This window comes from Nerophis lumbriciformis, linkage group LG08 (genome assembly GCF_033978685.3).
Source record: "Nerophis lumbriciformis linkage group LG08, RoL_Nlum_v2.1, whole genome shotgun sequence".
Classification (NCBI taxonomy): domain Eukaryota; kingdom Metazoa; phylum Chordata; class Actinopteri; order Syngnathiformes; family Syngnathidae; genus Nerophis; species Nerophis lumbriciformis.
Window position 1 is genome coordinate 30,563,134 of NC_084555.2, and position 27,037 is coordinate 30,590,170.

General features: G+C 38.6%; 4 protein-coding genes across 6 annotated transcripts; 1 reads left to right on the forward strand and 3 right to left on the reverse strand.

Moving 5' to 3' along the window:
* Positions 1 to 153: 153 nt before the first annotated feature.
* Positions 154 to 3,552, reverse strand: khdrbs1a (KH domain containing, RNA binding, signal transduction associated 1a). Its single transcript, XM_061968641.2, has 9 exons — positions 3,188 to 3,552; positions 2,739 to 2,866; positions 2,414 to 2,530; positions 2,196 to 2,342; positions 2,007 to 2,122; positions 1,656 to 1,914; positions 1,464 to 1,540; positions 1,320 to 1,381; positions 154 to 1,209 (listed from the first exon to the last, which is right to left on the reverse strand). The coding sequence occupies exons 1-9, from the start codon at positions 3,276 to 3,278 to the stop codon at positions 1,100 to 1,102; spliced, it is 1,107 nt and encodes a 368-aa protein (XP_061824625.1). The 5' UTR covers positions 3,279 to 3,552; the 3' UTR covers positions 154 to 1,099.
* Positions 3,553 to 8,537: 4,985 nt separating this feature from the next.
* Positions 8,538 to 13,292, reverse strand: zbtb8os (zinc finger and BTB domain containing 8 opposite strand). 3 transcript variants are annotated; one of them, XM_061968643.2, is made up of 7 exons: positions 13,101 to 13,292; positions 12,198 to 12,222; positions 10,121 to 10,242; positions 9,959 to 10,041; positions 9,235 to 9,287; positions 9,076 to 9,112; positions 8,538 to 8,992 (listed from the first exon to the last, which is right to left on the reverse strand). In XM_061968643.2, the coding sequence occupies exons 1-7, from the start codon at positions 13,180 to 13,182 to the stop codon at positions 8,906 to 8,908; spliced, it is 489 nt and encodes a 162-aa protein (XP_061824627.1). In that variant the 5' UTR covers positions 13,183 to 13,292; the 3' UTR covers positions 8,538 to 8,905. The 3 variants fall into 3 exon arrangements, with proteins under 3 accessions (XP_061824627.1, XP_061824629.1, XP_061824628.1); XM_061968645.2 differs by having other exon boundaries at positions 12,149 to 12,222; positions 13,101 to 13,176; XM_061968644.2 differs by lacking the exon at positions 12,198 to 12,222 and having other exon boundaries at positions 13,101 to 13,266.
* Positions 13,293 to 13,297: 5 nt separating this feature from the next.
* On the forward strand, positions 13,298 to 23,826 carry LOC133611649 (histone-binding protein RBBP4). Its single transcript, XM_061968640.2, has 11 exons — positions 13,298 to 13,464; positions 14,452 to 14,599; positions 14,686 to 14,831; positions 19,583 to 19,756; positions 19,839 to 19,954; positions 20,070 to 20,230; positions 21,932 to 22,058; positions 22,137 to 22,214; positions 22,415 to 22,549; positions 22,645 to 22,755; positions 23,299 to 23,826. The coding sequence occupies exons 1-11, from the start codon at positions 13,446 to 13,448 to the stop codon at positions 23,359 to 23,361; spliced, it is 1,278 nt and encodes a 425-aa protein (XP_061824624.1). The 5' UTR covers positions 13,298 to 13,445; the 3' UTR covers positions 23,362 to 23,826.
* Positions 23,827 to 23,871: 45 nt separating this feature from the next.
* Positions 23,872 to 26,088, reverse strand: LOC133611651 (syncoilin-like). The gene is made up of 5 exons (XM_061968642.2): positions 26,056 to 26,088; positions 25,409 to 25,863; positions 24,619 to 25,029; positions 24,197 to 24,321; positions 23,872 to 24,016 (listed from the first exon to the last, which is right to left on the reverse strand). Exons 2-5 carry the CDS (start codon positions 25,856 to 25,858, stop codon positions 23,944 to 23,946), a joined length of 1,059 nt encoding a protein of 352 aa, XP_061824626.2. The 5' UTR covers positions 25,859 to 25,863; positions 26,056 to 26,088; the 3' UTR covers positions 23,872 to 23,943.
* Positions 26,089 to 27,037: the final 949 nt, after the last annotated feature.

Below are 27,037 nucleotides of genomic sequence, written 5' to 3' on the forward strand. Positions count from 1 at the left end.
TGAAGCAAAGTCAAGTAAGACCCCTGCAAGCTTGATTTGGAATACTGTTGAGATTCAGTTACTGCAAGTAGCTGAAAATATGTTGCCTTTGAGAGTTGGTTGACAATACATATTCAAGCAATATAGCAAGTTCATTGTATATTTGGCAGACCATTACTCGTGGAATGATGAGCTTTATTTTTGTAGGTGACATTACAAGTGTAGTTTAGAAAATTTTGAAAGAACAAACTAAGCTCAATGTCAACATTTTTTGTTTTGGTTTTTAAGGACAAAAAAAATTAAAAAAAAAAGTACACAGTATACATAGCTTAGTCAGTGTCAAATACACTGTGGTACACTTTCAACGAAAATCCTTTTTGGTACAACAAAATCAAAATACCATGTTTATCTCATTTTAACTGAAACTACAAACTTTATTGAAAAACGCAATGCAGAGAAGACATTTGGGGTATATTTAGTATACTATTTAGCCAAAAGTACACAATTATGCATTTTAGTGCGGCTTGAAACAAACTGTCCTACATTATGTACAAAATATTGATGTGGCTGCAGCCTCCCATACACACATTGAGACCTAGTGGCCTTTTGTTTTGCAAGTACTGGTAGGACAAAGTATCAGGCATTTTTCTCTGTTGGATGTCTTAGAATAACATCAAGAAGTTATCATTCAATAAAAGATTACAGTTGTATGTATTTGTGTTGCACCACAAACATTTTGTATATCTTACTCAAACCAGGCTATTTTAGTTTGCAAAAAATCTGTCTATTAAAGTCAGATTTAGTTTTTCCTCGCCAGATTTAACATCTCTGGTACAATTAAAAAATAACCATCAAATATCGTTAAAATATGAATGCCTTAGGTTTACGTCACGCTGGACCTCCACTGTTTACTACTCTATTGTAACAGTTACTAAATAGAAATATCTTTAAAGACAATAACTCTTAACCCCTAGAACTGTGACAGCCAACAAAATGTGTACCAAGTTTAAAAAATAAAATAAACTATAAAAAGAGGAAAACGAGAAGGAAATTACTTTTGAAACGTTAAGTGGGTTACAATCGAAGACAGTTGCTATAGCAACTCTCTACCAGTAGCCGCTCAGTATCTTCCATAGGGATGCTCTCTATAGTTTCCTTTATTCTGCCTGGCTGGAGCAGCCTTGCCTCCAGCTGCAGCACCGGACCATGAGTTATCCCAGTCATCTTGAGCTTTAAAAAAAAAAAGGGGGGGGGGGGGAAGAAAGGGGAGTAGGGGTTCAATCAAGACATTAGTGAAAGGTGCAAAATGTACTTAAGCACCAGGAGAGTTGAAGGCTCACCATATTGCTCGTAAGAGGGTTCCTGTGGTTCTCCATGCCCGTAGTCATAATATTCAGTATCCCTGAAAAAAAGATTTCAAACGTGAGCAAACTGCTTGTTTTCAGTACTGTGGGTGTATGCTGTGTATTTGAATCTTCACTTACGCTGGCACAGGCTGCTGGCTATAATAACTTTCATACCCCTCATAGGCTGGCTCTGCATATGAATCCTCATAAGCAGGCTGGAAGGAAGATAAATCACTGAGTACATTATCATGGCAAAAAGATGGCAAGCCTTGCGTTTGAATAACCACATTTATTGAGATCTAAAATAAGAAATCTGTGTTAACTTCTTACATATTCTTCATAGGACTCAGGTTTGGCTTGAGCCCCTGAAGAAGGAACTTGCTGGTGGGAAAGGGCAGAAGGGGGAAGCATCCTTGGTGCCCCAACTGAAGGAGGTCTGGAGCGGGAAGCAGATGCACCCCTACCAGAAGCATTGACTGGTCCTCCCCTACCGGATGGCGCACCTCTGCCATTACCCCGGCCCATTGCACCCCGTGGGGCTCCACCACGCATTGCTCCACGAGGACCACCGCGAGGCATTCCACGGCCTCTAAAATTGACAGTAAAAATGTGCAGCTTGTTAGCAATGCCAAGCATATCTTAAAAGCACAGACCGGTGTGCTGATTGCCTGTGTGTCCTACCTTGGTCCTGGTGGTACACCACGCCCTCTTGGGTGCCCACCACGCCCCCTGCCTGAACCATCCTGTGATCCGTTGAGGAAGTGGGGGTCCATGTATGGGTCATACTCACCAGGTTCCTAAACACAAACACTTGTTCAAGCATCAAAGATATCAAAGTAGACAACTTACTATGAAGTGTGATTGACATACTGGGATAAGGAACTTCTTGACCTCATCCATAGCATGAGCCATTCTGAGGTATGCTTCTGGGATAGGCGCCATCACCTCAATGAAAACATGCAACTCCATAGAAAGGTGAGCATATTTAGCCTCACCACCATTTCGCAGCTCTTCCTCCTAAAAAGGGAAATTCAAATTGTGAGGGAATTCGCATAAATTACATGTTTAATTAGAAACGTAACACTTACCTTAGACTTATCTCTCATGGATCCCTTTCCCAAAACTGAAATCTTTGCACCAGTCTCCTCCTGGAGCCTCTTGATTGTACTGCCCTGGGGTCCCAAAAGCTTACCAACAAAATTGACCTTTTGGGGTCGAAAAGAAACATGGAAAGATCAGCACACCTTAACGGCCTATTCTCTTCCCAACGCACCAGTATCAGTTTGCTCATGCAGAAATACGAATGTACAACCAAATTATAGGTCGTTGAAGCCAAAAGCAGAAAAATACACAAACTAACAATATTGAAATCAGCGTTGGCTAAATTGATGTGACAGAAAATTCAGTACTCACCCTGGGAAACTGCTTGGATGGAATGAGCACTCGTTCTTTGAGCTTGTGAGTCTTTGTGGCAAATATATCCAAGTAGGACTCTTTCTCAGGCTCCTTCTTTGGGCCTCCTGTCTGGATCCTGTCAATCTCTGCAGAATGATATTACAAATTAATTATCTGCATGTACCACGTCGAAAATAAAATAAATCGTCCACATCATCGAATTTCACAATTGTAACAAAAACACAGATAATCGGCATTAGGAGGTTAAATATGCATACAAAAAAATAGATATCAGCGAAATGAAGATATGTATATAGGACGACGAAATAGCATGAGGTTGACCTACATCGCTAAACCACGTGTTAACTCGCCATTGTTCTCTGCAGCCGAGCGATTAAAGCAGAGGGCCCAAAGCCGGCTATTAGTTTATAGCCCCACAAGAATACACGCTAAACGAAACAAATTACCTGCAGAAATAAGTTTCATGGCGTGTGTGAAGGATGAATCCAGGCTGTCTTTCTCGGCAAGGAGTTCGGGCAGGTATTTACTGTCTTCCATTTTGCTTTTCTTCTGCTGGGTGCTCGACGCAATGGCGGAATCGTTTAGGCCTTCTTTGTTAGCAATAGCTTCGAACACAACCAGAAAACACGATATAATTTAGCAAATGAAGCGTCGCCTGCTTCGCTGAGTTATTACGGAATAAAAATCAAGCTCAAATGATGATAACGATAATATGATTATTCGTTCTCGGCAACAGCGTGTAGATACTTCGTTGGAGCGTCCGCTGCAAGCCGTTGCCTCTCCTCAATGGACAAAGGGGAAATGGCGCAGCTGTATTTGAGCGAGAAGAAAGGCGGGAGCTGAGCGTGACGTCACAGGCACGTCACAGCCACAGTTTCGCAAGATTAAACCCACAAAACAAAAACAAAATCCACTGATATAATACCTAAAATTAAGACAGCTAAGATGTGGATGTTTTGCTCAGATGACTTAGCGTATATTTGATATGATAGATTGATTACATGTATTTACTCCGCTACAGTATGAACCGTCTTAAAAGTATTTTAACGTGGCCCGCGAAAAGCCTATAAAAAGGCATCAATGAAGTAGATTTATCTTCTCTGACTAAATGCATTTGTTCTTTTATTTTTACTGAAATGTACTGCATGCAATTGCATACATTTTTATTCAATGTTATTTAATAATGAAGAACATTAGTTTCGTGTTTTCTAATGTAACAAATATGATGTTGTCATACATTACATATTTTGCAGTTAAAATAAAAATAAATATCTGATTTGACTTATGATTTCAAAACAAATTATTAATTAAATTGTAGATTTTAAAAATAATAAAAGATTTTACAGTTAAAAAATGCATCAGTCAGTGACGTCTCTGCGTGTCTACATGCAAGAGGATCCCCGCTGGCCCCACTATGGACTGGACTCTTACATTATTAACTGTATCCACTCGGCATCCATTGCACCGGTCACCCGGGGGGCGGGGGAGGATCCCCACATCTGTGATCCCTGGCTTACAGGGTTTCCCGTTGTTCCCATTGGGTTGAGTTTTTCCTTGCCCTGATGTGGAATCTGAGTCGAGGATGTCGTTGTGGCTTGTGCAGCCCTTTGAGACTTTTGTGATTAAGTGCTATACAAGTAAACTTTGATTGATTGATTTATTGATTGATAACTGTGAAGTGGCCCTGGGCCACATCACAGTGGTCCTGGGCCACCTCACAGTGGTCCTGGGCCACATCACAGTGGTCCTGGGCCTCTGGTCTACAGTATAGCCAGGACAGAAAGTAAAAAGGAGGAGTAGTACAATAAAAGTAGAAAAATCAAAACAAATAAGTAAGACATTATAAACAGACATCTAGCACACATATTGCATCCCATAAAAAATATATAGTTTACGCCATAGTCGTCACATCAAATATTTTAGTTTCACCACATTGCAGATATTTTTGTTTTTTAAAAGCATATTCTACGACATCTTTGCCCTAAATGTAGTTATTTTAACCATACAAACCGCTAAATGAACAAAAAATATCAATACTCCAGCAGTATTGGCCACAAGATGAGACCAAACCAATCAGATCACGCTGTTCGGTATTACGGCTCCCGATTGCCTCAGCCTCAGACAGTGTTACTGTATTGGAATGAGAGTGTAAAGGTGATTTAAAAGTTGTTTCATGTCTATAGGGCTCTTATGTTGAAAAATTTATTTAGAAACTAGCAAACAGGTTTTTAATGTTGTAGCAATGAACATTTTTGAGTAATCTAATTGCATCCTATGGCAAATAAATGTATCCATTTGAGTGATACAGCTAATTCGTCTATCAAATAAATGCATTTGAAATATTGTAGGTGATTATTTTGTCTACAACTACAACCACATTGTACATTGTAGATTACCTCGTCCTGTCCCACAGACACAATCCCCCCTCGCTTTTTTAAAGAAGTCTGGTATTCTATTGACTTGTCTGTTAGGGACATCATCAACAGCAGCTTGATTTCTGGCAGTGTCCCCTCTTTTTGTAAAAGAGCTATTGTTGAGCCTTTGATAAAAAAAACAGGTCTTGATCCTACAAGTTTGTCAAATTATCGGCCCATTTCCAAATTACCTTTTGTGTCAAAAATTTTGGAGAAATGTGTTTTGGCGCAACTGCAGCCTTTTTTTTTAGATGAAAATAGCACGTTAGATCCATTTCAGTCTGGATACAAATCTTTGCATAGTACTGAATCTGCACTTTTAAAGGTTTTTAATTACTTGCTTTTAATGTCTGATTCTGGCAGCTCTGCCATTTCAGTGCTTTTAGATCTTACAGCTGCCTTGGACACAGTCGACCACACAATTCTTTTAGACCGCCTGAGAGACTGTGTGGGTGTCAGGGGGACTGCATTAGAGTGGTTCAGATCCTACCTGTCAGAGAGGTCCGTCTCTGTCAGGCTGGGGGACGCCACCTCTTCTTCTGCTCCGCTTTACTGTGGTGTCCCCCAGGGATCTATCCTAAGCCCCATCCTGTTTGCACTGTACCTTCTCCCTCTTGGAGAGATTTTTAAGAGGCATAGAGTGTCTTATCACTTTTATGCAGATGACTGCCAAATTTATATGCCGATTTCAAATGGCCACTCCTTCTCAACTGTCTGTGCGACATCAAGGCTTGGTTAGCCCATCATTTTTTAATAATGAATGAGGGAAAAACGGAAATTTCAGTTTTTAGTCCGGCCCTCACTGACTTCGAATCATTGCAAAATTATGTGCGTCCCAAAGTCACCAGCCTTGGCGTCACTATAGACAGCGATTTTAAACTTGACAAACAAGTCAATGCCGTTTTAAAATCGTTTCTATCATCTTCGTCTTTTAGTAAAGGTAAAACCGTTTTTATCTTTTAACCTTTTTGAACAAGTCGTGCATGCTTTTATTTCAAGTGGCCTGGACTACTGCAATGCACCTTATGCTGGCATTAGCCAAAAAGCTCTCTCCCGGTTGCAGTTAGTCCAGAACGCGGCAGCACAACTTTTAACAGGAGCATATAACCCCAATTCTTCAAAGTTTGCACTGGCTCCCGGTTCATTTTAGAATAGATTTTAAAACCTTGCTGTTTGTTTTTAAAGCTTTACATGGACTGGCACCTCAGTATATCTCGGACCTCATCCAAATTTACACTCCTGCGCGCGCTCTGAGGTCCGAGAGCCAGCTCCAGCTCGTGGTGCCCAAGACCAGACTTAAATCCAGGGGAGACAGGGCCTTCTCTGTGGTCGGCCCTAAGCTCTGGAACACTCTGCCCCTCCATGTTCAAACTGCTCCCACAGTGGAGTGTTTTAAGTCTCGTTTTAAGACCCACTTTTATTCTTTGGCTTTTAACACTACGTGAGTTGTGTGGTCCTCTGTTTTTTTTAATCAATTTTGATTTCTATTTTTATTTTTCTGTTTTAATTGGTTTTATCCTTTAAAATCGTTTTTAATCATATTTATTTTTATATTAGTTTTATATTTATTTATTTTTTGTTTTTATTCAGTCATTGGTGGCGCTAAGGATAATATTTGAATATTGTTTTTAATATTGTTGTGCAGCACTTTGGAAACATTTTTGTTGTTTAAATGTGCTATAAACGTAAATAAAGTGGATTGGATTGGATTAGATTAATGTGATGATTACTTTAGTTAGATAACTATAGTTATGATAAATATGTGGAAAATATGCGCACCTGACTAAAATGTTTAAAGCGTGCAGCAGCAGTCAGTGTATCTTTAAGAATGTAAGGGTTGGTGTAGCCTATTTACAGTTACTGGACTACTTGCATCAAAAGTATCATAGTGACCACTTTTGTTGGAGTTTAATGTGCATTTAGAATACATTGATGTATTTAATGCTTAACTAATATGGCATGTTAATGTCACAAATCAATTCAGTACTTCTCAAAAACCTCTGTTGAAGCAAAACATCAGATATGAAACTTCCTCTAAAAATCAAGATCAGATTTGTAGATATGTATATTTATTTTTTCAGCAGTGTAAACCACAAAAACGATATATTTCCATATCTTAAAAGTTATTAAAGATTATTAAAAACAATTGAGGTACAACAAAAATAAACAGTTTGGAGTTGGTTAACCTAAGACAGTCAACAATTATTTCATTATTAGTGTAATTCACATCCCTGAAAGGAGAAATGCACTTTTTTTTTTTGCCTATCCGTCACAATCATTATAACAAAATTTTTTGTTTTTACATTCTAAATGGTAATAATCGTCTCGTTCAAGGTGGATAGCAATGCAGCTAATGGGAGCCATCAATTCTACTTCTTAATCACTTTAAAAATGCATCAAGAAACCACCAACAATACTTAATTTATGTTCCGCAACCTGTATAATAACCAAGCTGTGGGGACATTGTTATTGTAGGATAGTAACACATCGCTTGGACAGCATGCAACGATACTAGTCATAAGCTAGCTGCGGCAAGCTAGCTTTTACACCAGCAGCTGAATAGCTTTTGAGTTTGTAATGCAGAACACAATGAAATATTACACCAATCTGTACTGACTGAAAAACATGAACCATCTTATTGCATGATCTATAAAGTATTAGCCCACATTTCCTGTTTTGTTTGTACACAGGTAGCTCGACAGCATATGTACTGTAGTTGCAATAACAAGCATGATGTGCTCCGTGATGATCAATATCATAATGGTTCACTCGACGGACAGTTGTTTGTTTGGTCTAGCTGGCCAGGGACTTTTTTCCCGGTTTATTTCGGGTAAGAACTCTAATTATGTCGGCATAGCTTGGCTCCAAGTTCCAAAGTCACGCCGACCATACTCTCTCGGCTTCTGTCTGCTCAGTTTCACCCTTCCTTCGTGCCTGCTTCTATAAGCAGCAATTCATCCTCCGTATAGTCAGCTTCAGATAGATAAGGTTGTGAATCCTTATTTGTCAAAAAATAGCCATCTTTCTCTTCTATTACCATGATTACAATACATACATTTGTAGCCAGAAGTGTGCTGCTATGGAAAGAGAAATAAGTGTGCTAAGGAAAGAAGTTCCGGCAATGATTAAAATGACAAAAATACGGTAAATATTGTACATATTTTCATATTGTTATGAACATGTCTGTTACTACATTATATATAGACTTGCAGTGTGTACAGTATATAAAACGTTAATAGAGGGTTTTGAAGGTTTTTTTTAGAGGGCTTTGAAGGCTTCAACAGTGACTCCCATTAGCCACATTTTTCTCATCTTTAGAAACCTAAAAAAAGAAAAGAAACGTGTGTACTTGTCACTCATTATGATTGTGAAAATTCCAAACTTGTGCAGTTCCCTTTTAATAGCAATATGTTTAAAAAAAATCAGATCATGATTTAGTTATTATTGTCTGTCTATCTGTGTTGGCCCTGCGATGAGTTGGCGACTTGTCCAGGGTGTACCCCGCCTTCCGCCCGAATGCAGCTGAGATAGGCTCCAGCATCCCCCGCGACCCCAAAAGGAACAAGCGGTAGAAAATGGATGGATAGATGTTTTTTGTTGAAGCACTCATGATAAATAATTAATCTGCTACAGAATTTAGAAGGAAACAATTCAGATCTGTCATTTCTTATGTAAAAATAATGCCACTTAATATGGCTAAAAAGTATTGCAGTCCCAACGAACCAACACGTGATGAACATTTTTCAGGTATCAGATATCAACAATTGCAAATATCTCAGCTTTTTCCTTGTCGTGGATTTGCATTGCAGAGTATGTAATGGCTTTCACTTCTGTACCCTAGAATGACAAACACAGTCATACTGTATGCTTCCTTTCATTCTGTAATTTTCCTTTTACCAACTGTCAAGCAGGATTCTTACCTGTGGATGCTTTGCCAGTGAGAATTCTTCACCCCACCTTCAACACAAACACACACACCAGAAAAAAGTACAAGATGAGGAAGATAGGATTTAAGAGAATGCATTTTTTTTTTTTTTTACTTATAGGTCTTATTTTACTGAGGGGCTCAAAATACTTACCCGATGGAACGAATCTTAAAGTGCAATCTGTCTAAGTGCAAAACTTTAACTTCCTGTTAGAAGAAAACAATAAATCATGCACTGCAGTATTTAATGACGAATACAACAATGTAATGTATGTGCCTTCACATTATGACATTAACTCAAAAATACCTGGCTAACAGATGATGTGCTTTAAAAGTCTGTGGCCTCTCCATTATGCAGTTAGAAGAAAGTGATTACTAAGTTTGAAGCCTGGTTGAGGGAGCCAGTGGGAATTCTACACATTGAAAAACTGAGATATATCTGGTAAGTTACAGAAATGTTGTGGTGTGTGGAGACCAATCTTGGAATACCCGAAACTGTAGTCAACCCCCCTAAGAAGTATCTGTCTTGGCATAATTGATGTAATTGATGAAAGTGGACATTCAACTGATATGTTAAGCCTCTTTGTGTGTATTTTGTTTTTACATGTTATAATCTGTGTAAAAATCTTCTTTATTCATTATTTTTATTTTCATATTTTATTTATTTATTCATAAATTTTATTATTACATGTGTATATGTTTATCTGTTGTTTCAATTATTAAGAAAACTGACAACAAAAATACTTTGAAAAAAAAAGAAGAAAGTGATTACCAATTTATCTCTACTACAACTTGTGGATAAGAAGACAGCCCCGATTTTTGTATCTATAAATTCACTCTATGGCGTGCGCCCTTTTAAGCAATGTCTGACTACTCACCCTAGGAATAAAGAATATTTCTGCACTAAACTTGTACAGCCAGTCATCAAGGAAATGGAAGAGCAGAGATTCCATGTCATCACCTGAATACAGCAGGAAGATGGTATTAATATTTGTACAGGATAAATCATTTTGATTAGAAAACTGTATTTGCGCGGTTACCTTCTGACTCCACTTTAATAGTATCAATCGGTTCAACTGTTTCCGTGTCTGTCATGTAGCCGAACATTCCCATGGCACATTGCTCAAAGGCTTCCTCCAAAGATCCTCCCCAGGAGTGGATTCTTAAAAGGTGGATCACATTTTAACATAAATGGAACTGCACTTTTTTGGAATTTTGCCTATCATTCACGGTCCCTATGTGAGACAAGAACACATGTTTTTTCTTTTTTTTTAATGCATTCTATTTTGTAATATACAAGGTGGCTAACAAAGAAGCTAATGGGAGTAATCTATTACGCCCATAAAACCCTGTTAGAACACATCCAAAAACAGCCAACAATACTCCACTTACATCTCAAAACCTGACCTGAATATTAACCAAGTATGAGTGCTATTGTTATTATAGGCGCTAAGGCCAAGGTACTAACGGCGCCGTGATCACAGAGAGGAAATTTGCTTATGCAGCTATTGACATACTAAGCCGGTGAGCTGCTGCATCGCCTCTGAGTTGTTAAAAGTTAATTCTGGATTATAAATCATGCATCTCACTTGTACAGTAGAAGGTTCTGGCCATTAGCCGAGAAGATGGTCAACTTTGACATTCAACTTAGACCCGGAGATGGCGAGAAAGACTTGATGCTCGTTTGCGCCTCTTCTTTTTTTTCTCACCTGTGTGAAGATTATTATTAATTCTTTATCCAAACAGGAAGTTAGGAACATCCCATCAGTCGGCATTCTCACAGACAGCAAACATTGTACAGTAAGTGATTGTTTTATGTACATAGTTTGTATTTCTTGTTCAGCATGGTGCTGCTTGCTGGATCTGTTTACCACTCAACTTTTAAAACTTGTTGCACATCCATCCATCCATTTTCTACCGCTTGCCCCTCTTCGGGTTCTCTGTATATTCAGGCTGATAAAAATAAGGTTTTGGATCATAATTTGTCCCAAAGTGGTAATTGTTTTCTTTCATGAAGTCTGCCACGAGTATTAGAAGTAGTTGTTGTTGAAAGAAATAGCGAATTTTGTGATGCGTCTGTGTGTCTAAAACAGTGGTTCTTAACCTGGGTTCGATCGAACCGTAGGGGTTTGGTGAGTCGGGCTCAGGGGTTCGGCGGAGGTCAAGACACACCCGACTCATCGTGTAAATAAAAACTTCTCCCTATCGGCGTATTAAGGATACGGCAACAGCAGAACTCAGACTGATTTGCAGGTGTGTAATTTGTTGTGAGTTTATGCACTGTGTTGGTTTTGTTTTTTGAACAAGGTGATGTTCATGCACGGTTCATTTTGTGCACCAGTATAAAAACATAGTAACACTTTAGTATGGGGAACATATTCACCATTTATTAGTTGCTTATTAACATGCAAATTAGTAACATATTGGCTCTTACCTAGTCATTATTAAGTACTTATTAATGCCTTATTCGGCATGGCCTTATTATAACCCTAACCCTCTAACCCTGACCCTAACCCTCCAACCCCAACCCTAACCAAATAACTCTAAATTAAGTCTTTGTTACTTAGAATATGTTCCCCTAGTGTCCAAAAAACTCTAAATTAAGTCTTTGTCACTTAGAATATATTCCCCATACTAAAGTGTTACCAAAAACATATAACTTTTTCTTGAATTTGAAAACAATTTTTTTTTTTTTCACTAAAGAAGGGTTCGGTGAATGCGCATATGAAACTGCTGGGGTTCGGTACCTCTAACAAGGTTAAGAACCACTGGTCTAAAATGACCAAAATACATATGTATTACATGTTATTATGAATTTTCCTGTTACTACATTACACATATACTTACAGTGTGTATATAAAACTTTGGAGATTTTTAGATGTTTTTAGAGCGCACAATAGACCGAATCTCATTACCTCCAACATTAGCCTACTTTTGCTCATGTTTCTTTACAGTTTTAGAATGCATAAAAAAAGAAAAACACATGTGTTCTTGTCTCACATGACAATTGTGAATGATAGGCAAAATCCTCAAAAATTTAGTTACATATACATGACTGAGTTTGTCACCAAAATTAGTCAGATCTGCTGGTAATTTAGCCATCCATGAAACACTCACTGTACATCTGCTGTATGATCCAAGTCTGTAATAAACAAACACATGGTGATAAGATTTGAAGTTTATTTTAGTTACTGAAAACTGGAAATCTGTTCCGGTAATTAAGTTTCTAAATGCAAAATGAAATAAGTATTCTCCGTCTTGTGGTCCTGATCCGATACAATCCAAGAAAGGGCAAAATAACTAATGACTCTAATTCAATTACTTTGCATTTATTTCCCCAGAGCCTTCCTGTGTCTCAAACTCACTTGCAGTATTCCCATCCATCCATCCATTTTCTACCGCTTGTCCCTTTAGGGGTCGCGGGGGTTGCTGGAGCCTATCTCAGCTGCATTCGGGAGGAAGGTGGTATACACCTTGGACAAGTCGTCACCTCATCGCAGGGCCAACACAGATAGACAGACAACATTCACACTCACACACTAGGGCCAATTTAGTGTTGCCAATCAACCTATCCCCAGGTGCATTTCTTTGGAGGTGGGAGGAAGCCAGAGTACCCGGAGGGAACCCACGCAGTCACGGGGAGAACATGCAAACTCCACACAGAAAGATCCCGAGCCCGGGATTTAACTCACGACTATTCAGGACCTTCGTATTGTGAGGCACATGCACTAACCCTTAATTCAATTACTTTGCATTTATTTCCCCAGAGCCTTCCTGTGTCTCAAACTCACTTGCAGTATTCCCATAGTTTGTAAATAATACATAAATACTATACCTGTAAAAATAATAGAGACAACACAGCAAATAGACAGACATTTGTAAAAAATAATGATATCGACACAACACTGTACTAATACAACCGTGGTGTCGACACTATCAATGTGTGTATCTAGCCTCTAGCAATACTTAAAATTAGAACAATTTAAGCTAGCTCTTAAACTATCACAACATGTCACTTACATTCATATTTCTTGTCAATTGGCGGGTATTTTGATTTGGTTTTTTCCTGGGCCTCCGTCAGGTCTAGCTTGCGGTCGTCCATTTCGGCCACAAATCGTTTAGCGTTAAAAGAGTTTGCCGGATAAGAACTTTGGGCACGTCGTGTAGAACAGGCTCTCTTGGTTTCACTACATTCGGTGGGCGGGACCCTCAAATTGTGTCGCACTTCCGGTTCAGTTTACTCTACAGCGATTGGCTGATCGTCTTCTACGGAGTTGGCGCCATTGCAAGCGCTCGTGCAGCCTTCAAAGCGCTCTCCTATAAAATACGCATTTTTGTATAAGTATTAGCGGTTAAACAAGAAACATGATGGCGGACAAAGAAGGTAAGGCAGATGGCGCTCCTAATTCATATGATGAAACCGTGTTTGTCGGAGCCCGAAATATGGAAAGTGTAAGACTAGTTGGACCGGTGTTGGCGCGTTTGCCCGCATCTCAGCTCATTGTTACAAACTAGCGAGCTAGCTGCTAGCTACTGTAGCGTTAGCTGCCACGAGAGTGCTAAATAAGCCGGTTTGAATTTACTAATGAGAGGAAACATTTTATTCCACGTCTAGTTGTGGCTTGCACTAACAGTCTAGTTGCGGGTTGAGTCGCACTTTTGCATTTAGTCAACTTACTGTAGCAGCATTTATTATGTTAGCTTAATACACCTCCAGGTAACTTCAACCCTAAACTAACACCCTCCCCGGATTGTTGTTAATAATCAAATGTAAACCGTCAAATGCAGATATTTTTCTTATGTCTTCTGATCTCCCTCTCTCTCTCTATGTCCACTACTTGCTGTACATATCCTACCAAGTCAGACCTACACAGTTTCAATATCAATTTCTCTGTTTTCAATTGTTGATGACTGATGATAACAAGTTAACAACCAAACCTAACCCCCACCCCCCACACACCGAATTGTAAATAATGTAAATAATTCAATGTATATACCCTGATGATTATCTTGTGTGATGACTGTATTATGATGATAGTATATATCTGTATCATGAATCAATTTAAGTGGACCCCGACTTAAGTTGAAAAACGTATTCGGGTGTTACCATTTAGTGGTCAATTGTACGGAATATGTACTTCACTGTGCAACCTACTAATAAAAGTCTTAATCAATCAATCAAACCCTACTGCGAGCAAGTAAGGTGCTGTCTCACTTCTGTACCACCAAAATGTAAATTAACTGCACTATGTCCATCTTCCTTATGTTGTTGTGTTAATTATGTGATGCATCGAGATGATAAAAAAAACTGCCTAGTCAAACTTTGCTTCATTCAATTATGCTGTCTCAATCAGTTTTGCTCTACCCACAGCTGCGTTTGATGATGCTGTGGAGGAAAGGGTAATCAATGAGGAGTACAAGATCTGGAAAAAGAACACCCCTTTTCTCTATGACCTGGTCATGACTCACGCCCTTGAGTGGCCCAGTCTCACTGCCCAGTGGCTGCCAGATGTCTCCAGGTAGGTGGGCGATTCACCTGCAATAAAACATGGCAAGAAGAAAAGGATGTTTGACCTACTTACGTTTTGTTGGTCCCTTTTTACAGACCTGAAGGAAAAGACTACAGTGTGCACAGGCTGGTTCTTGGGACACACACTTCAGATGAGCAGAATCACCTTGTGATTGCTAGCGTTCAACTACCAAATGATGATGCTCAGTTTGATGCCTCACATTATGACAGTGAAAAAGGCGGTAAGAAGGCATTATGTAGGCTTTAGGAATAGTATAAAATTAAATGCAGTTCAGTGCTTAAGTCTGTAAATGATTTTATTTCTTTTTGGGGGGCTAAATATGTTTTGGGAGAATATAGTTTGGGTTCTCACCATGGTTGCTTCTTTTTATTTGACACAGTGCTAGTATGCCTAATCAATAATCAATAAAGTCAACCAAGAAAAGTAAGGCGTATGATTTCCACGTTAACGTAACTGCCAACTGGATCATAGAATTGACCAATAACGCGGTGTCCTAAAAAGTCTTAAATACAACAATTTGAAATGTCTCCAATTTTCTTAAGATCTCATTAAGGTCTATAATATGATTTTGAAAGGTCTTTAAAAAAACTAATTTTATTAAAAACATGCATGTACTTCAGTCTTGCTTTTAATATTTGAGGACTCTATGACGTAACTACAAAACCGAATTTAAAGTGGTCTACCTGTGCTTCCTGGTCAGAATTTATTGAGCACCATAAGCTAGTGTGCTATGCCTGCGCAGCGGTGTGTTGTTATGGCTTAGCATAGCAGCGGAGAAAACTAACGAAAGCCCACAGCAAAGCCAAATTACTTGCATATTATGGGTATATTCAAGTTCAATGTTTTGTGACTCCAAAATGATCAATTTAAAAGGGAACTGCACTTTTTGGAAATTTGCCAACATTTCTAACATGCAAAAATCGGCTCGTTCTAAGTAGCTAGCAATGCAGTTAATGGGAAGAATCAATTCTACCACTAAATCACTTTAAAAATGCATTCAAAAACCATCACCAATACTTCATTTATGTTCCGTAACCCGTATAATAACCAAGCTGTAGCAACATTATTGTAAGAGTGAACACTGAGGAACTCTCTTTCTAGCATTGTAACACATCGGCGTGCTTCTGTATTAGCCGTAGAAGCTATCTACTGCAAGAGATAAGCCCGCTTCAACGTCAGCATGAAATGCGTTTAAGTTTGTAGTGCACAACACTGCGATACGACACCAATTTGTACTGACTTAAAAACATGAACAGTCATATTTTAATATCTGTACAGTATTATCCCACATTTCATGTTTTGTTTGTACAGAGCTACCAGACAGCGTATATACTGTAGTTGTAATAACATGCATGACGTGCTGCGTGTATCATGACCAATATAGAGTGTGACTCACTCGATAGACTGTTTGGTCCAGCTGGCCAGGGACGTTTTTTTCCAGTTAATTATGGGTAAGCACACCATTTATGTCGAAATACTTTGGCTTCAAGTTCCACATTTGCAGCTTTGAGTCTGTTTCACCTCTATCTGCTTCTGTCTGTTCCAACGTTTCACCCTCTTCTTCGTGCCCGCTTCTATAAGCAGCAGTTAATTATTCGTTCTTTCAGCTTCAAAAAGATAATGTTGTGAATTCTCATTTGTCTAAAAAATAGTCGTCTTTGTTGTTTGTTACCAAGTCTGCAATGATTAGAAAACACAAGCGTTTTGTATCCAGATGTAGGAACACACACTGCTATGGAAACAGAAATCAATGCACGAAAGAAGTCACTCCCGGAAATGAAATGATCAAAATACAGAGTGCAACTGGGATAGGCTGCAGCACCCCCGCGACCCCAAGAGGGACAAGCGGTAGAAAATGGATGGATGGACGGTAAATATTGAACATATTACATATCGTTATGAACGTGTTTGTTACTATATATAGACTTGCAAAACGTAGATGGGGTTTTTAAGTTGTCTTAGAGGGCTTTGAAGGCTACAACCGTGACTCCCATTAGCAGCATCTTACAAGCATTTTTTTATCATCTTTAAAATCCTAATTAAAAAAACAGACGTACGTGTTCTTGTCTCTCATAGTTATTGTGAACTATAGGCAAAATTCCAAACAATGTGCAGTTCCCTTTTAATGCATGGTTGAAGTCGGTGGATGGAAACGTGTGTAGTGTTTTCACAGATGTCACAATTTGGGTTAGGCGCCAACTGCCTAAGGAGATCAATATGAGAGGCTTACTAGTGAAATCATACTATTACATAAAGTAAGCACATGATAATTTGTCTGATGTAATAGTGCACTCAAAGAAGTAAAACTATATAAAAACATAATTTTATGTTATTTCTGTTATTTATTCGAATAAGCTTGTCACACCTAATCAAGTTTATATGGCAACTGACATTAAAAGCTATGAAGGCTGTCGATTTAGTGTTTACACTGTGTGTGGTGGGGTGAGGAAAGCAAGGACGATTTACAAATATCATCTTGTCATGTTAGTCCTTATTTATTAGCAATATGTTTTCAGAAAAAGTCACAAACTGGGAAAATGTATTCATACATACCAGATACAAAATGAGCTGAGCAAATTTGAATGTTATCCACATTATTCACATCTAAATTCTGTTTGAGGCTTGCAAGCCATAATCGGGTTTTTTTTAACCATCTGCACTGTTTTTCACAATTTTGTGCAGATACATTAGTAGTAGTGTATATGTTTTTATCTGTTTTCTCAACCACTAAAACACTTTAAAAGTTAACCATTTAGCTTTAGTAGAGATAACTGTCCCCTTTCACAGACAATATAGTTTTATACTTTCCTCTACTGTTATGTGACAACACTTGATATAAAGCACACCGCACCCTTTGCAAGACAACAGTTCTTTGGCAAATCTGAAAAAGCTCAGTTACTTTACAACAGAGAGGCTTCTGGTATATTTTGTTAATTTAACCATTTTGTTTTCCAATGTGAAAGAACAGTAAATTAATTCATATACTTCAAATTCATTCTGGCTCTCTGATTTTCCTTAATGTTTTTGTATGTTTGTCTGTATTGATGTGAACTGGTCTTAACTTATATTCATTATGGTCTCAAAAAAGTCTGTCTTAAACTTAGTTTGTTGAAACCTGCAGAAACTCTGAAAGAAATAGAATCCCTTGTTAAATGCAGAATATCATGGAAATTGACATAAATGTGACTGAAATGCTGTCATTATAAGCAGAAGGAACATTTGTTTGGAAAAACGTGTCCAGTACCGCTCATTAATCCCCAAAACACTGAACAGCCCCCTCCAAAACTAAAAAATGTAGAGACAGCTAACTGAAACACAGACTAAACTACAAAGCTAAAGCTATCAAGAACAATCCATACACCCACAACACATCTCATCTGCTGGTGGTGTTGTGAACGACATCATAGATGTAAGATCAATGTTCAAACTGAGCAGCATTTTCAACTTGAAAGGCTCTACCCTTTTTTTTGTTTTTTTGACAGCCCAGGATTTCTCCTAGATTTCCAAGATACTTGTGGCGGTGGGGGCATCGTTAGGGATGTGGTCAACATGACGTCATCGCATAAATGTATACATTTTAAACTAATCAGTATTAACATATGTTTTATATCGTTTTGCCATATATTCAATTGTTGCTGCTTATTGTACAATGTACTTAGTTGAGAATGTTTCAAGTGTCTAGAGACAATTAATTAATTAAGAATGACTAGCAACAAATCCAGCATCTCGCTGCTGCTCCAGTCGACTTTCGCTCCTTAAAAGCCGCCACTGTCCTCTTAATATTTGCACATATTGTAGATCGCTGTCTGCGGATATATCTGGGATATATTAAACTTACATCGCACACATGCTGACTCACTCCAGACAATCGCGTGTGTTTTGTTTACATCCGGTTTTGGCAACGCTGTTCCAGTGGTCAGTCTTTTTCCGGTTGCCGAGTTTTCGGTGCATCACTAGTCAATAGTGCACACTTAATAAGCTAAATATAGCCATTCATACTGTAACGATCTGCTGGTGATAATGTTTTATGTTTGTGTGGTTTTGATTTGATCAAACGCACTGTTCGTGCCTGAAAGGGGATTGACGGAGAATGAAGAAGTGTTTTGTGTCTGGGGAAGCATGGAGACGAAAGTGTTTGCACAGGAGGTAAAACCTGTTGCAATTTGTTATACGATTGGAAATAAAAGTTAAAAATTGTGTCGGACTTTGTGATTCTTCTGGAAGCTACATTACATTACTTACATTTCTTTTCATGTTAAAAAACCTTTTTATTTTCAATGTGTGGCGGCAATGAATGTACTGTGGCGGTGCGTCATATTCAATTATACTAAGGGGAAACCTTGTAGCCTCGAGTCGTCTCCAAACTTGTCATGCTCAGAACAGTACCAATCCCCCCCCCCACCCACACACACACACACAATAGCAGCCCTGTGCACAACACCCTGTCTGACTGCTGATAAAATTTAAAGTTTCAAAAAAGTACCTTACACAAGCATAGTGTACTTAAAGCACTTATTGATATATTAGCACAATTAAGCTTTGACTTAAAATACTGGTCAAATTGTCTAAAGATGTATTGCACCAAAATCTTTATTAAATTGTAGTTATGACACAAAAGCACACACTCTGTGGTGGTAAAATAAGAGTAAAAGGTAAAAAAATGGAATTTGAAAAAATTTAAACGGAAAAAAATATTTATTTTTTCATCTTGCTTCTATTATTCAAATGTATTATTTTTCCTACTTGTTCATTCATTACTAATTTATATCTAGTTCTTTTAAATTATTTTTAAAATGAGTAAATCGTGTTATTACTCGTGATTTCAATATCAATCAAAATAATTGTGATTATTTTCCATAATCGTTCAGCCCTATTATTTAGTGCTTTACTGTGCTGATCATTAAAGATCATAAAAAATGCATCATGGCCATTATGACTTTTAACTTGTAGATGTGTTCTTTGGCGTTTCAGAGTTTGGTGGGTTTGGTTCTGTAAGTGGCAAGATAGAAATTGAGATCAAGATCAATCATGAAGGAGAAGTGAACAGAGCCCGCTACATGCCCCAGAACCCTTGCATCATCGCCACCAAGACCCCCACCAGCGATGTGCTGGTCTTTGATTACACAAAGCACCCCTCTAAGCCAGGTGACAGCCAGGCCACACTTCTTAATTTTGGATTAACAGGTGTGGCTTTTTTGTTTTTAAAACATTCGTGTTGTCATACTAGACCCCTCTGGAGAGTGCACCCCAGACCTCCGCTTGAGAGGTCACCAGAAAGAGGGTTACGGCCTCTCCTGGAATCCAAACCTAAGTGGCTGCCTCCTCAGTGCTTCTGATGACCATGTGAGTAAGCACTTTGTGGCTACCTTTTACCGTGAAAAGTTCAACTGTTATACTTTTAAAATGTGTTCTTGCCAAGTTTGTTAGTTTCTTAACTTCATCTGCTTTATATTGACAGACTATCTGTTTGTGGGATATCAGCACAGTGCCTAAGGAGGGAAAGATTGTGGATGCCAAAACCATCTTCACAGGCCATACTGCTGTTGTGGAGGATGTCTCCTGGCATCTGCTCCACGAGTCGCTCTTTGGCTCTGTGGCTGATGACCAGAAACTGATGATGTAAGTAGGGCTGGGCGATATGAACCTAAGCTCATATCCCGATATACATGTATTTTGGCTGGATATTGATATACTACATATATATCGTAATATAAAGGTTAGACTAAGTCAAACCCAAATATGTGTCCATCCATCTATTTTTTTGGAGTTGCGGGGGGGCTAGAGACTATCCTAGCTGCACTCAGGCAGAATGCAAGGGTACACCCTGGGCAAGTTGCCACCTTTTCACAGGGCCAACACAAATAGACGACATTCACACACTAGGGCCAATTTAGTGTTGCCAGTCAGCCTATTCCCAGGTGCATGTCTTTGGAGGTGGGGGGAAACCGGAGTACCAGACGGTTGTTTTATTGAAACAGATACTAGTAATTTTCTGGAAATTTTTAAGTGTAATGCATGAATAGTTGTACATAAAAATATTAAAAAGCCTTAGAAAAATAAAAGAATAGTAAAGTATGATCTACATGCACACGTTCCAAGTAGAATTCCCTAATCTAACATAGATTACTTTAGTAAAATTTAGACGTATGGCATGTTAGTTCAAGAGTTGTCCTTGAAAAATGTTTTTATTGCTTTATTCGCATTTTTTCTGGATTCTAAGCGCAATTCTGTCATTGTGAGGAAAACGTGTTTTCCCTTTTTTAGTTCTGCTCAAATCCTCAGCTAATAAAAACACAAAAGGCCAAAATATAGAATAAAATCCCTGGTTTATGATGACATGTTAAACATCAGCAGCAACTTGAAAATAATTAAACAATAGTGTTGTTGTTTTTTATTCAACATTTCAAGAAGAACTTTATACCCATAAAACTTTAAGCCAGTAACACCCAAGCTTGCCAACTGCAGGATGCTGTATGGCAAGTGACAATATTGCCACTGCAGCTAATACCCTTTCAGATTGTGTGCGTGGGTGTGTGTGTTCCCAAATGCAGCCATAGAGTCAAAGTTTGGACACTCCTGGTTTAGGATAAACACACTGTAATTGAACACAAACATAATGCTTAAATATTGTAATTATATTTATTACTACAAACTACTGTTTTTAAATGCAAATAATTGTGCGGGAACATCCGCTGTTTGTGTCAACTTTTACTTTCAGAGAAGAGAGGACATTTTTTTCTATCAGTTTTGAAAATGCTGTTTCTCAAAAGTTAAATTACATTTTAACTTTTAATAATGTAAATACCTCACAAATGGACACTCGAGATGAACGTGGAGTGCATCATTACCTCCGCCATAGAGTTATGTCTTTGCCAGGGTTTGTTTGTTTGTTTGCAACATAACCTAAAAAGTTATGAACGGATTTTAGGGGGGGAAAACAATTATTTTGTCTACTAAGAAATGGGACACACTCCACTTCCTGCTTTAATTTTCGCTCCATGCCCCCATAGTGCGGCTCCGCGCTGCACAGAGGATTATGGGAGATGGAGTTTATTTTCAGACCCGCCAAAGTAAAAGAGCCAGAAAAAAGACACCAAGTTTTCATTTGATACTGTCACACATCAGTGACGTCGTTGAGAAGCTTTTGAATCTTAACACCGCTCTATTTACAAAACTGTCTCAATTACATACCTTTTTCCAAAATATACCGATATAATTTGTAATACCGGGGTACCGCACAACCCTTGATGCAAGCCAAGTTTAAGTTAAGATAAACATTTTCTTAGTTTTAAAACTAATTAACTTTTTTATTTTTTTAAGCTGGGACACACGGTCCAACAACACCTCTAAGCCCAGCCATGCAGTGGATGCTCACACTGCTGAGGTCAACTGCTTGTCTTTCAATCCTTACAGTGAGTTCATCCTGGCAACAGGCTCAGCAGACAAGGTGAGTCCGCCCTCTCTATCATAGTCACTGTTGACATCATTCTTTCAGTGGTACTTCATTATTCCAATGTGTTTTTAGACTGTGGCTCTTTGGGACTTGAGGAATCTAAAACTGAAGCTGCACTCCTTTGAGTCTCACAAAGATGAGATATTCCAGGTAGAACTAACTTGATCAATAAATGGAATCCTCGTTTATAAAATTGTTTAACAATAAATCATACTAAACAACTTTTTTACTTAAACGACAGAAGAAGTACCGGTAAGTTGGTAAACTAGTCAACTGTCAAGCTTAATTGATGATTATTCCCTTGTAGAGATAGTGTAGTAGAGATGTGACATCCCACCTTTGCAAAATAGGTGCAGTGGTCTCCTCATAACGAAACCATCCTGGCCTCCAGCGGCACAGACAGAAGGCTCAATGTGTGGGACTTGAGTAAGATCGGAGAGGAGCAGTCTCCTGAGGATGCAGAAGATGGCCCACCTGAGCTTCTGGTGAGTTTTTACAAATAGCTTCCTGACAGATATTTTAAAATATAAAAAGTAGCGTGAATGTTATGTGTCTAACACATGTGTTCTTTATTCTTAAGTTCATCCATGGTGGACACACGGCAAAGATATCAGACTTTTCTTGGAACCCCAATGAGCCATGGGTCATCTGTTCTGTGTCAGAAGACAACATAATGCAAGTCTGGCAAATGGTAATATTTCAGGGTATCCACAGGGTCTTAAAAAGTCTTTAATCTAATAATTTTATTTTAAGGCCTTAAAATGTCTAAAATTCTCATACAATCTCATAAAGGGTCTCAAATACGATTTTGAAAGGTCTTAAAAATTGGTAAGTAAAAGTTCAACGACTTGTGTCTGCTGAACGATCCATTTAATGCACGGTTGAACCCGGTGGATGGAAACATATAAAGTGTTAAGTACCCTTATGTTTGTAAACATGGCGGTGAAAGTGAATGGAATGATAATGTAAAAGTAAAAAATCCAGGATAAGTCGGTGTCAAAAGATGCTGAAACGCCACAAACACTTGCACAACTTTACAAAGATAAACGTAACTGATTTTACTTTGTCTTCATATTTTTGTCCATATGGATGTGAAATGGTCATAAATTATTTTCAAGATGGTCTTAAGTCTTAAATTTAACATGTTGAAACCTGCAGAGACTCTGTATTTGTGATTTAACACAATATTTGTTCTAATTAGAAATAATAATAGAACATATTCTCTTCTCTACAGGCAGAAAACATTTACAACGATGAGGACCCAGAAGGAGCAGCAGATTCTGAGGTCCAAGCATGAATCCATTCAGCACATTTTTGATCTGCTTGTTGAAATAATCTGTTTCCAATGTGGTGTGCAGACTCATGTATTTTTTAATATTCATTTTGGATACCAGTGTTTCTGGATATAATGCTCTTGTGACATATTTAAATCTGTCTGAACTGGTCTGTATTTGTCATAATCCTAGTTATTCAACCTGATGAAACCATCAAGGAATTGTCCATTATTCCAATGTTTTTTGATGGTTTCATTATTCAAATCTTTCTTGAAATTTAGTTGTGCTCAAGACATTTCTACTGAGATCCATTTTTATAAACAATGTACATATGTAGGTTTTCACTTTATTTGTGCAAAAAGAGTAGTAAGAATTTCCAGCTTCTGTGTTGTCTCGTCTACATTTGTTCCCCTCTGCGTTTCTTCTATTTGTGCTGCATCAGTCCTCTTGTGTACTTAAGTATATTCCTAATAAATATTTGCAGTAAATTTGTGAGCTTTGTTTTATAATGTAGTTTTGCTAGCAGGAAAAGGTATTTTGCAATTCAGTAGTTAATGTTTCATGTTGTATTGCCACAAAATGATGTGCAAAACTGGGTCTGGAGATCAAGTGGTTTGACTACAAGTAGAATCCTGGGCATGTTCCTTTGCAGGAGCTTCACTTGGTTCATCACGGACTCTGGACAAGGAAGAATACTTTAGTATTAGTGTTGCTGTTGTGTCAAAAATACTTTATTAGCTTGTTTTTTCCTCAATGTAATGTAATGTAACTACAGTACACTTACAGTACTCAGTTAATTTATTTGTTCAACGGCATTACTTTTAATGAGTTTGAAATGTAAAGCTTGTTAAAACCCACCTGAGTTGTGATAGTTCTTTTAAGATATCACTTGTGAGAGTCTGCAAATCTCTTGAATGTCTTTTTTTAATCTCAAACTCCAGGACCAATTTCCTCAAAGTCTCCTTTAACTCCTCCTCGACCTCCTGAGTGGAGAAGCATTCTTGGTATCAATTGTCTGAAATATCTGCTCGCCAGCGCCTTGAGGAGCTGTAACTTGTCAGAGCATTCAATTGATTGCAACTGAACTAGAGGATGTTTTGTCCCTCATCCAAGCAAGTTCATGCTCATAGATTGGTCAGTTCTGGTCTAGATACTGGTGTCAAAAATCTTAACTATTTATACTCTTAACTGAAAAAAACAAAAGTCCGGTTGCAATCGATTGAATACTTTGATAATACAACAACCTGGATGAATGAGAACATCTCTAGAGGCTATTGTACCTTGTGTTGTGTGGTCAACTCCTCCCTCTCTTGCTCCATCAGATTAATTCTTTGCTCCATTGAAGATCTCTTCTCCTCCAATCTTTGTACCTCTTCTTTAAGGGTCCCCATTTGAGATCTTAAGCCCACTGCCTGTTCCTTACTCATTCTTAAGGCCTTCTCTCCAAACTGCCTCCTCTTCAGCAGTGCTATAAGTCGAGGCTCGTACCAGCCCTCCAACTCCTTCATGCTGACGCTGAGCCGTCGCTGCAGGCGTACAGAAGCTTGGCGACACTGGCTGACATCGCTCATGGCTCTCGATCTGTAGGGCTTTTTGGCCTGATCCCTCAAAGTGGTGAGCTGGTTCTGGTGGGCCTCCTGGAGCTGAGACAACTCTTCCTTTAAGCTTTGGACATGAGCGTTGAGCTCCTCCTGTGAGAAATGTGGTAAAGTGTTCTTACTGTAAAATGTATATTTAGCAGTGTATTCTCTGGGTATTTATTCAATCACAACAGGGCTGATCAGTTTGCCTTAGAAGACTTGTCTGGTTAGGCTTCATTAGTTCATAGTTTTAGATTGGTCAGATCTAGTCAAGCCTGCTCAAATGAGAGACAAGGAAATCTGAACAGTCTAGTTGCGATCGATTGAATGCCCTGAGAATATATTGACTTGGGTGAATGAGAACATCCATAGACATTTAGCAGTGGAGTTAACATGAAAAGCTTCTAAAATATACTTTTAAAGAAAAGTGTACGGCACACCACTGCAAAAGGAAATGAACACTTAGGCCACAGAGACCCTGGTTTACTACCTTAGTAAGTGCTGACTGAGCCACCTGGTACTCTTGTTGAGCCAGTGTTACATGGCTGCCAATGCAGTCTCTGGTAGTGACAAATAGTTTCCTTTTTACCTGCTGCACTTCTTCCAACACAAACATGTAGTCCATCTCAGCCAGTGTGACCAGCCTGCGCTTATCTATCAGCGCTCCCCTCAGGTGCTCCACAACACTCATCATGGGTTCTTGCAGAAACCGGAGCTCTTTTATCAACTCATCCCTCCGCATTTCCAAATGAGACACCTGCTTGATCCATTGCTCAAAAATCTGTCCTAGGTTTTCCATGTCTGACCAATCCATCTTTGGAATGTTGTCCAAGTTGGTATCACAACTTTGTCTATTATCCTCAAAAATGGTGTGCTCCGTGTGTGACTCCTTAGTTGGTGCCATGTCTTTCCCATCGTCAATTGATGTGTGTTTTTCCATGACAACTGCAAGACGAACCAGAGAAGGAAGTCATTAATCAGACGATGATCAAATAATCACACTAGTAAAAGATTAGATTAACAAGTCAAAGCTCATGTAATCATGATGGTGATTGTTGTAAATCACACTTTAAGTACAAAACATTTAACATTAATTAAGGATTACAGGCCGGGGTACAGTATGTTATTTCTACTTACTTGATTTGTAAAAAAAGAAATGGTTGGTCCAGGTCTTTCGCAGCTTTAGAACTCTCCCTGCCTGTTTATGACTCCAACAAAACAGAGGCCCACTTTGCGTTTATTAATAACAACTCGAGTCAGAGTGGTAATACTATCCTTGGCTTAGGCAGAAGTCCGTCTGAACCCCACGGAGGATCAAATTAAGGTGTTAGTGCCTAGTGCAGAGTGGCCTACATGCTCCAAATGACCCCATACAACCATTTGGCAGAAATGTTATGTTTTATAGAAAATCTAAAATAAGGTCTAGGGATTCCCAAAATGTGGTATGTGTACCACTAGTGGTATGCCAAATAATCAGATAATTAAAGTAGAGTGTTTTGTTTTCCTATATATTCAAACATAATGTTACTGTTCAAACTGTATGTGATATTACAGTGGCCAAACATTTTAAATATACCAGTTAAATAAAACCTCTCCCTTGTTTTAATGAATACTTCGGCGTACTACACTACTAGTATTTCTGAGGTGACACTTGGTGAAAGAAGTTTGTGAACCACTGCTCTACAATCTAAGGCTGGGCAGTCCAAACTTTTTTCACAGAGGGGCGCACAATCAAACGATGAGAGGCCAGGAAGGCGGGTTTGGTTTGGTTAGCTACAAACACAACTTTCACACCTTGAAGAAAATCAACATATTTTCTTTCCATATCAGGTTATTACATTTAATTCCATTCAAACCAAATCCAATCTAATTTCATCTACCATCCTCTGTATATCCATCCACCCATTCATTCATCTACCCACCTACCTATGCCCTCCATCCATCATCCATCCATCCATCCATCAATCCACCCACTATACCCTCCATCCATCCATTCGTCCATGTACCCACCTAACCTCCATCCATCCATCTACAGTATCTATCAATCAATCAAAGTTTATTTATATAGCCCTAAATCACGAGTGTCTCAAAGGGCTGCACAAGCCACAACGACATCCTC

Coding starts and splice junctions, on each gene's coding strand:
- LOC133611651 (XM_061968642.2), bottom strand. CDS start 25,858: ATGGAAAAACACACATCAATTGACGATGGGAAAGACATGGCACCAACT. Junction 25,030..25,408: donor CTCAGTCAGCACTTACTAAG/GTAGTAAACCAG, acceptor CATTTCTCACAG/GAGGAGCTCAACGCTCATGT. Junction 24,017..24,196: donor AAAGAACTATCACAACTCAG/GTGGGTTTTAAC, acceptor TTCCTTGTCCAG/AGTCCGTGATGAACCAAGTG.
- LOC133611649 (XM_061968640.2), top strand. Junction 22,059..22,136: donor CAACAGGCTCAGCAGACAAG/GTGAGTCCGCCC, acceptor ATGTGTTTTTAG/ACTGTGGCTCTTTGGGACTT. Junction 22,756..23,298: donor TAATGCAAGTCTGGCAAATG/GTAATATTTCAG, acceptor TCTTCTCTACAG/GCAGAAAACATTTACAACGA.
- khdrbs1a (XM_061968641.2), bottom strand. CDS start 3,278: ATGGAAGACAGTAAATACCTGCCCGAACTCCTTGCCGAGAAAGACAGC. Junction 1,915..2,006: donor GGTGTACCACCAGGACCAAG/GTAGGACACACA, acceptor TGTCAATTTTAG/AGGCCGTGGAATGCCTCGCG. Junction 1,382..1,463: donor AGCCAGCAGCCTGTGCCAGC/GTAAGTGAAGAT, acceptor TCTTTTTTTCAG/GGATACTGAATATTATGACT.
- zbtb8os (XM_061968643.2), bottom strand. CDS start 13,182: ATGGACGACCGCAAGCTAGACCTGACGGAGGCCCAGGAAAAAACCAAA. Junction 10,042..10,120: donor TATTAAAGTGGAGTCAGAAG/GTAACCGCGCAA, acceptor TGCTGTATTCAG/GTGATGACATGGAATCTCTG. Junction 8,993..9,075: donor CACTGGCAAAGCATCCACAG/GTAAGAATCCTG, acceptor TTGTCATTCTAG/GGTACAGAAGTGAAAGCCAT.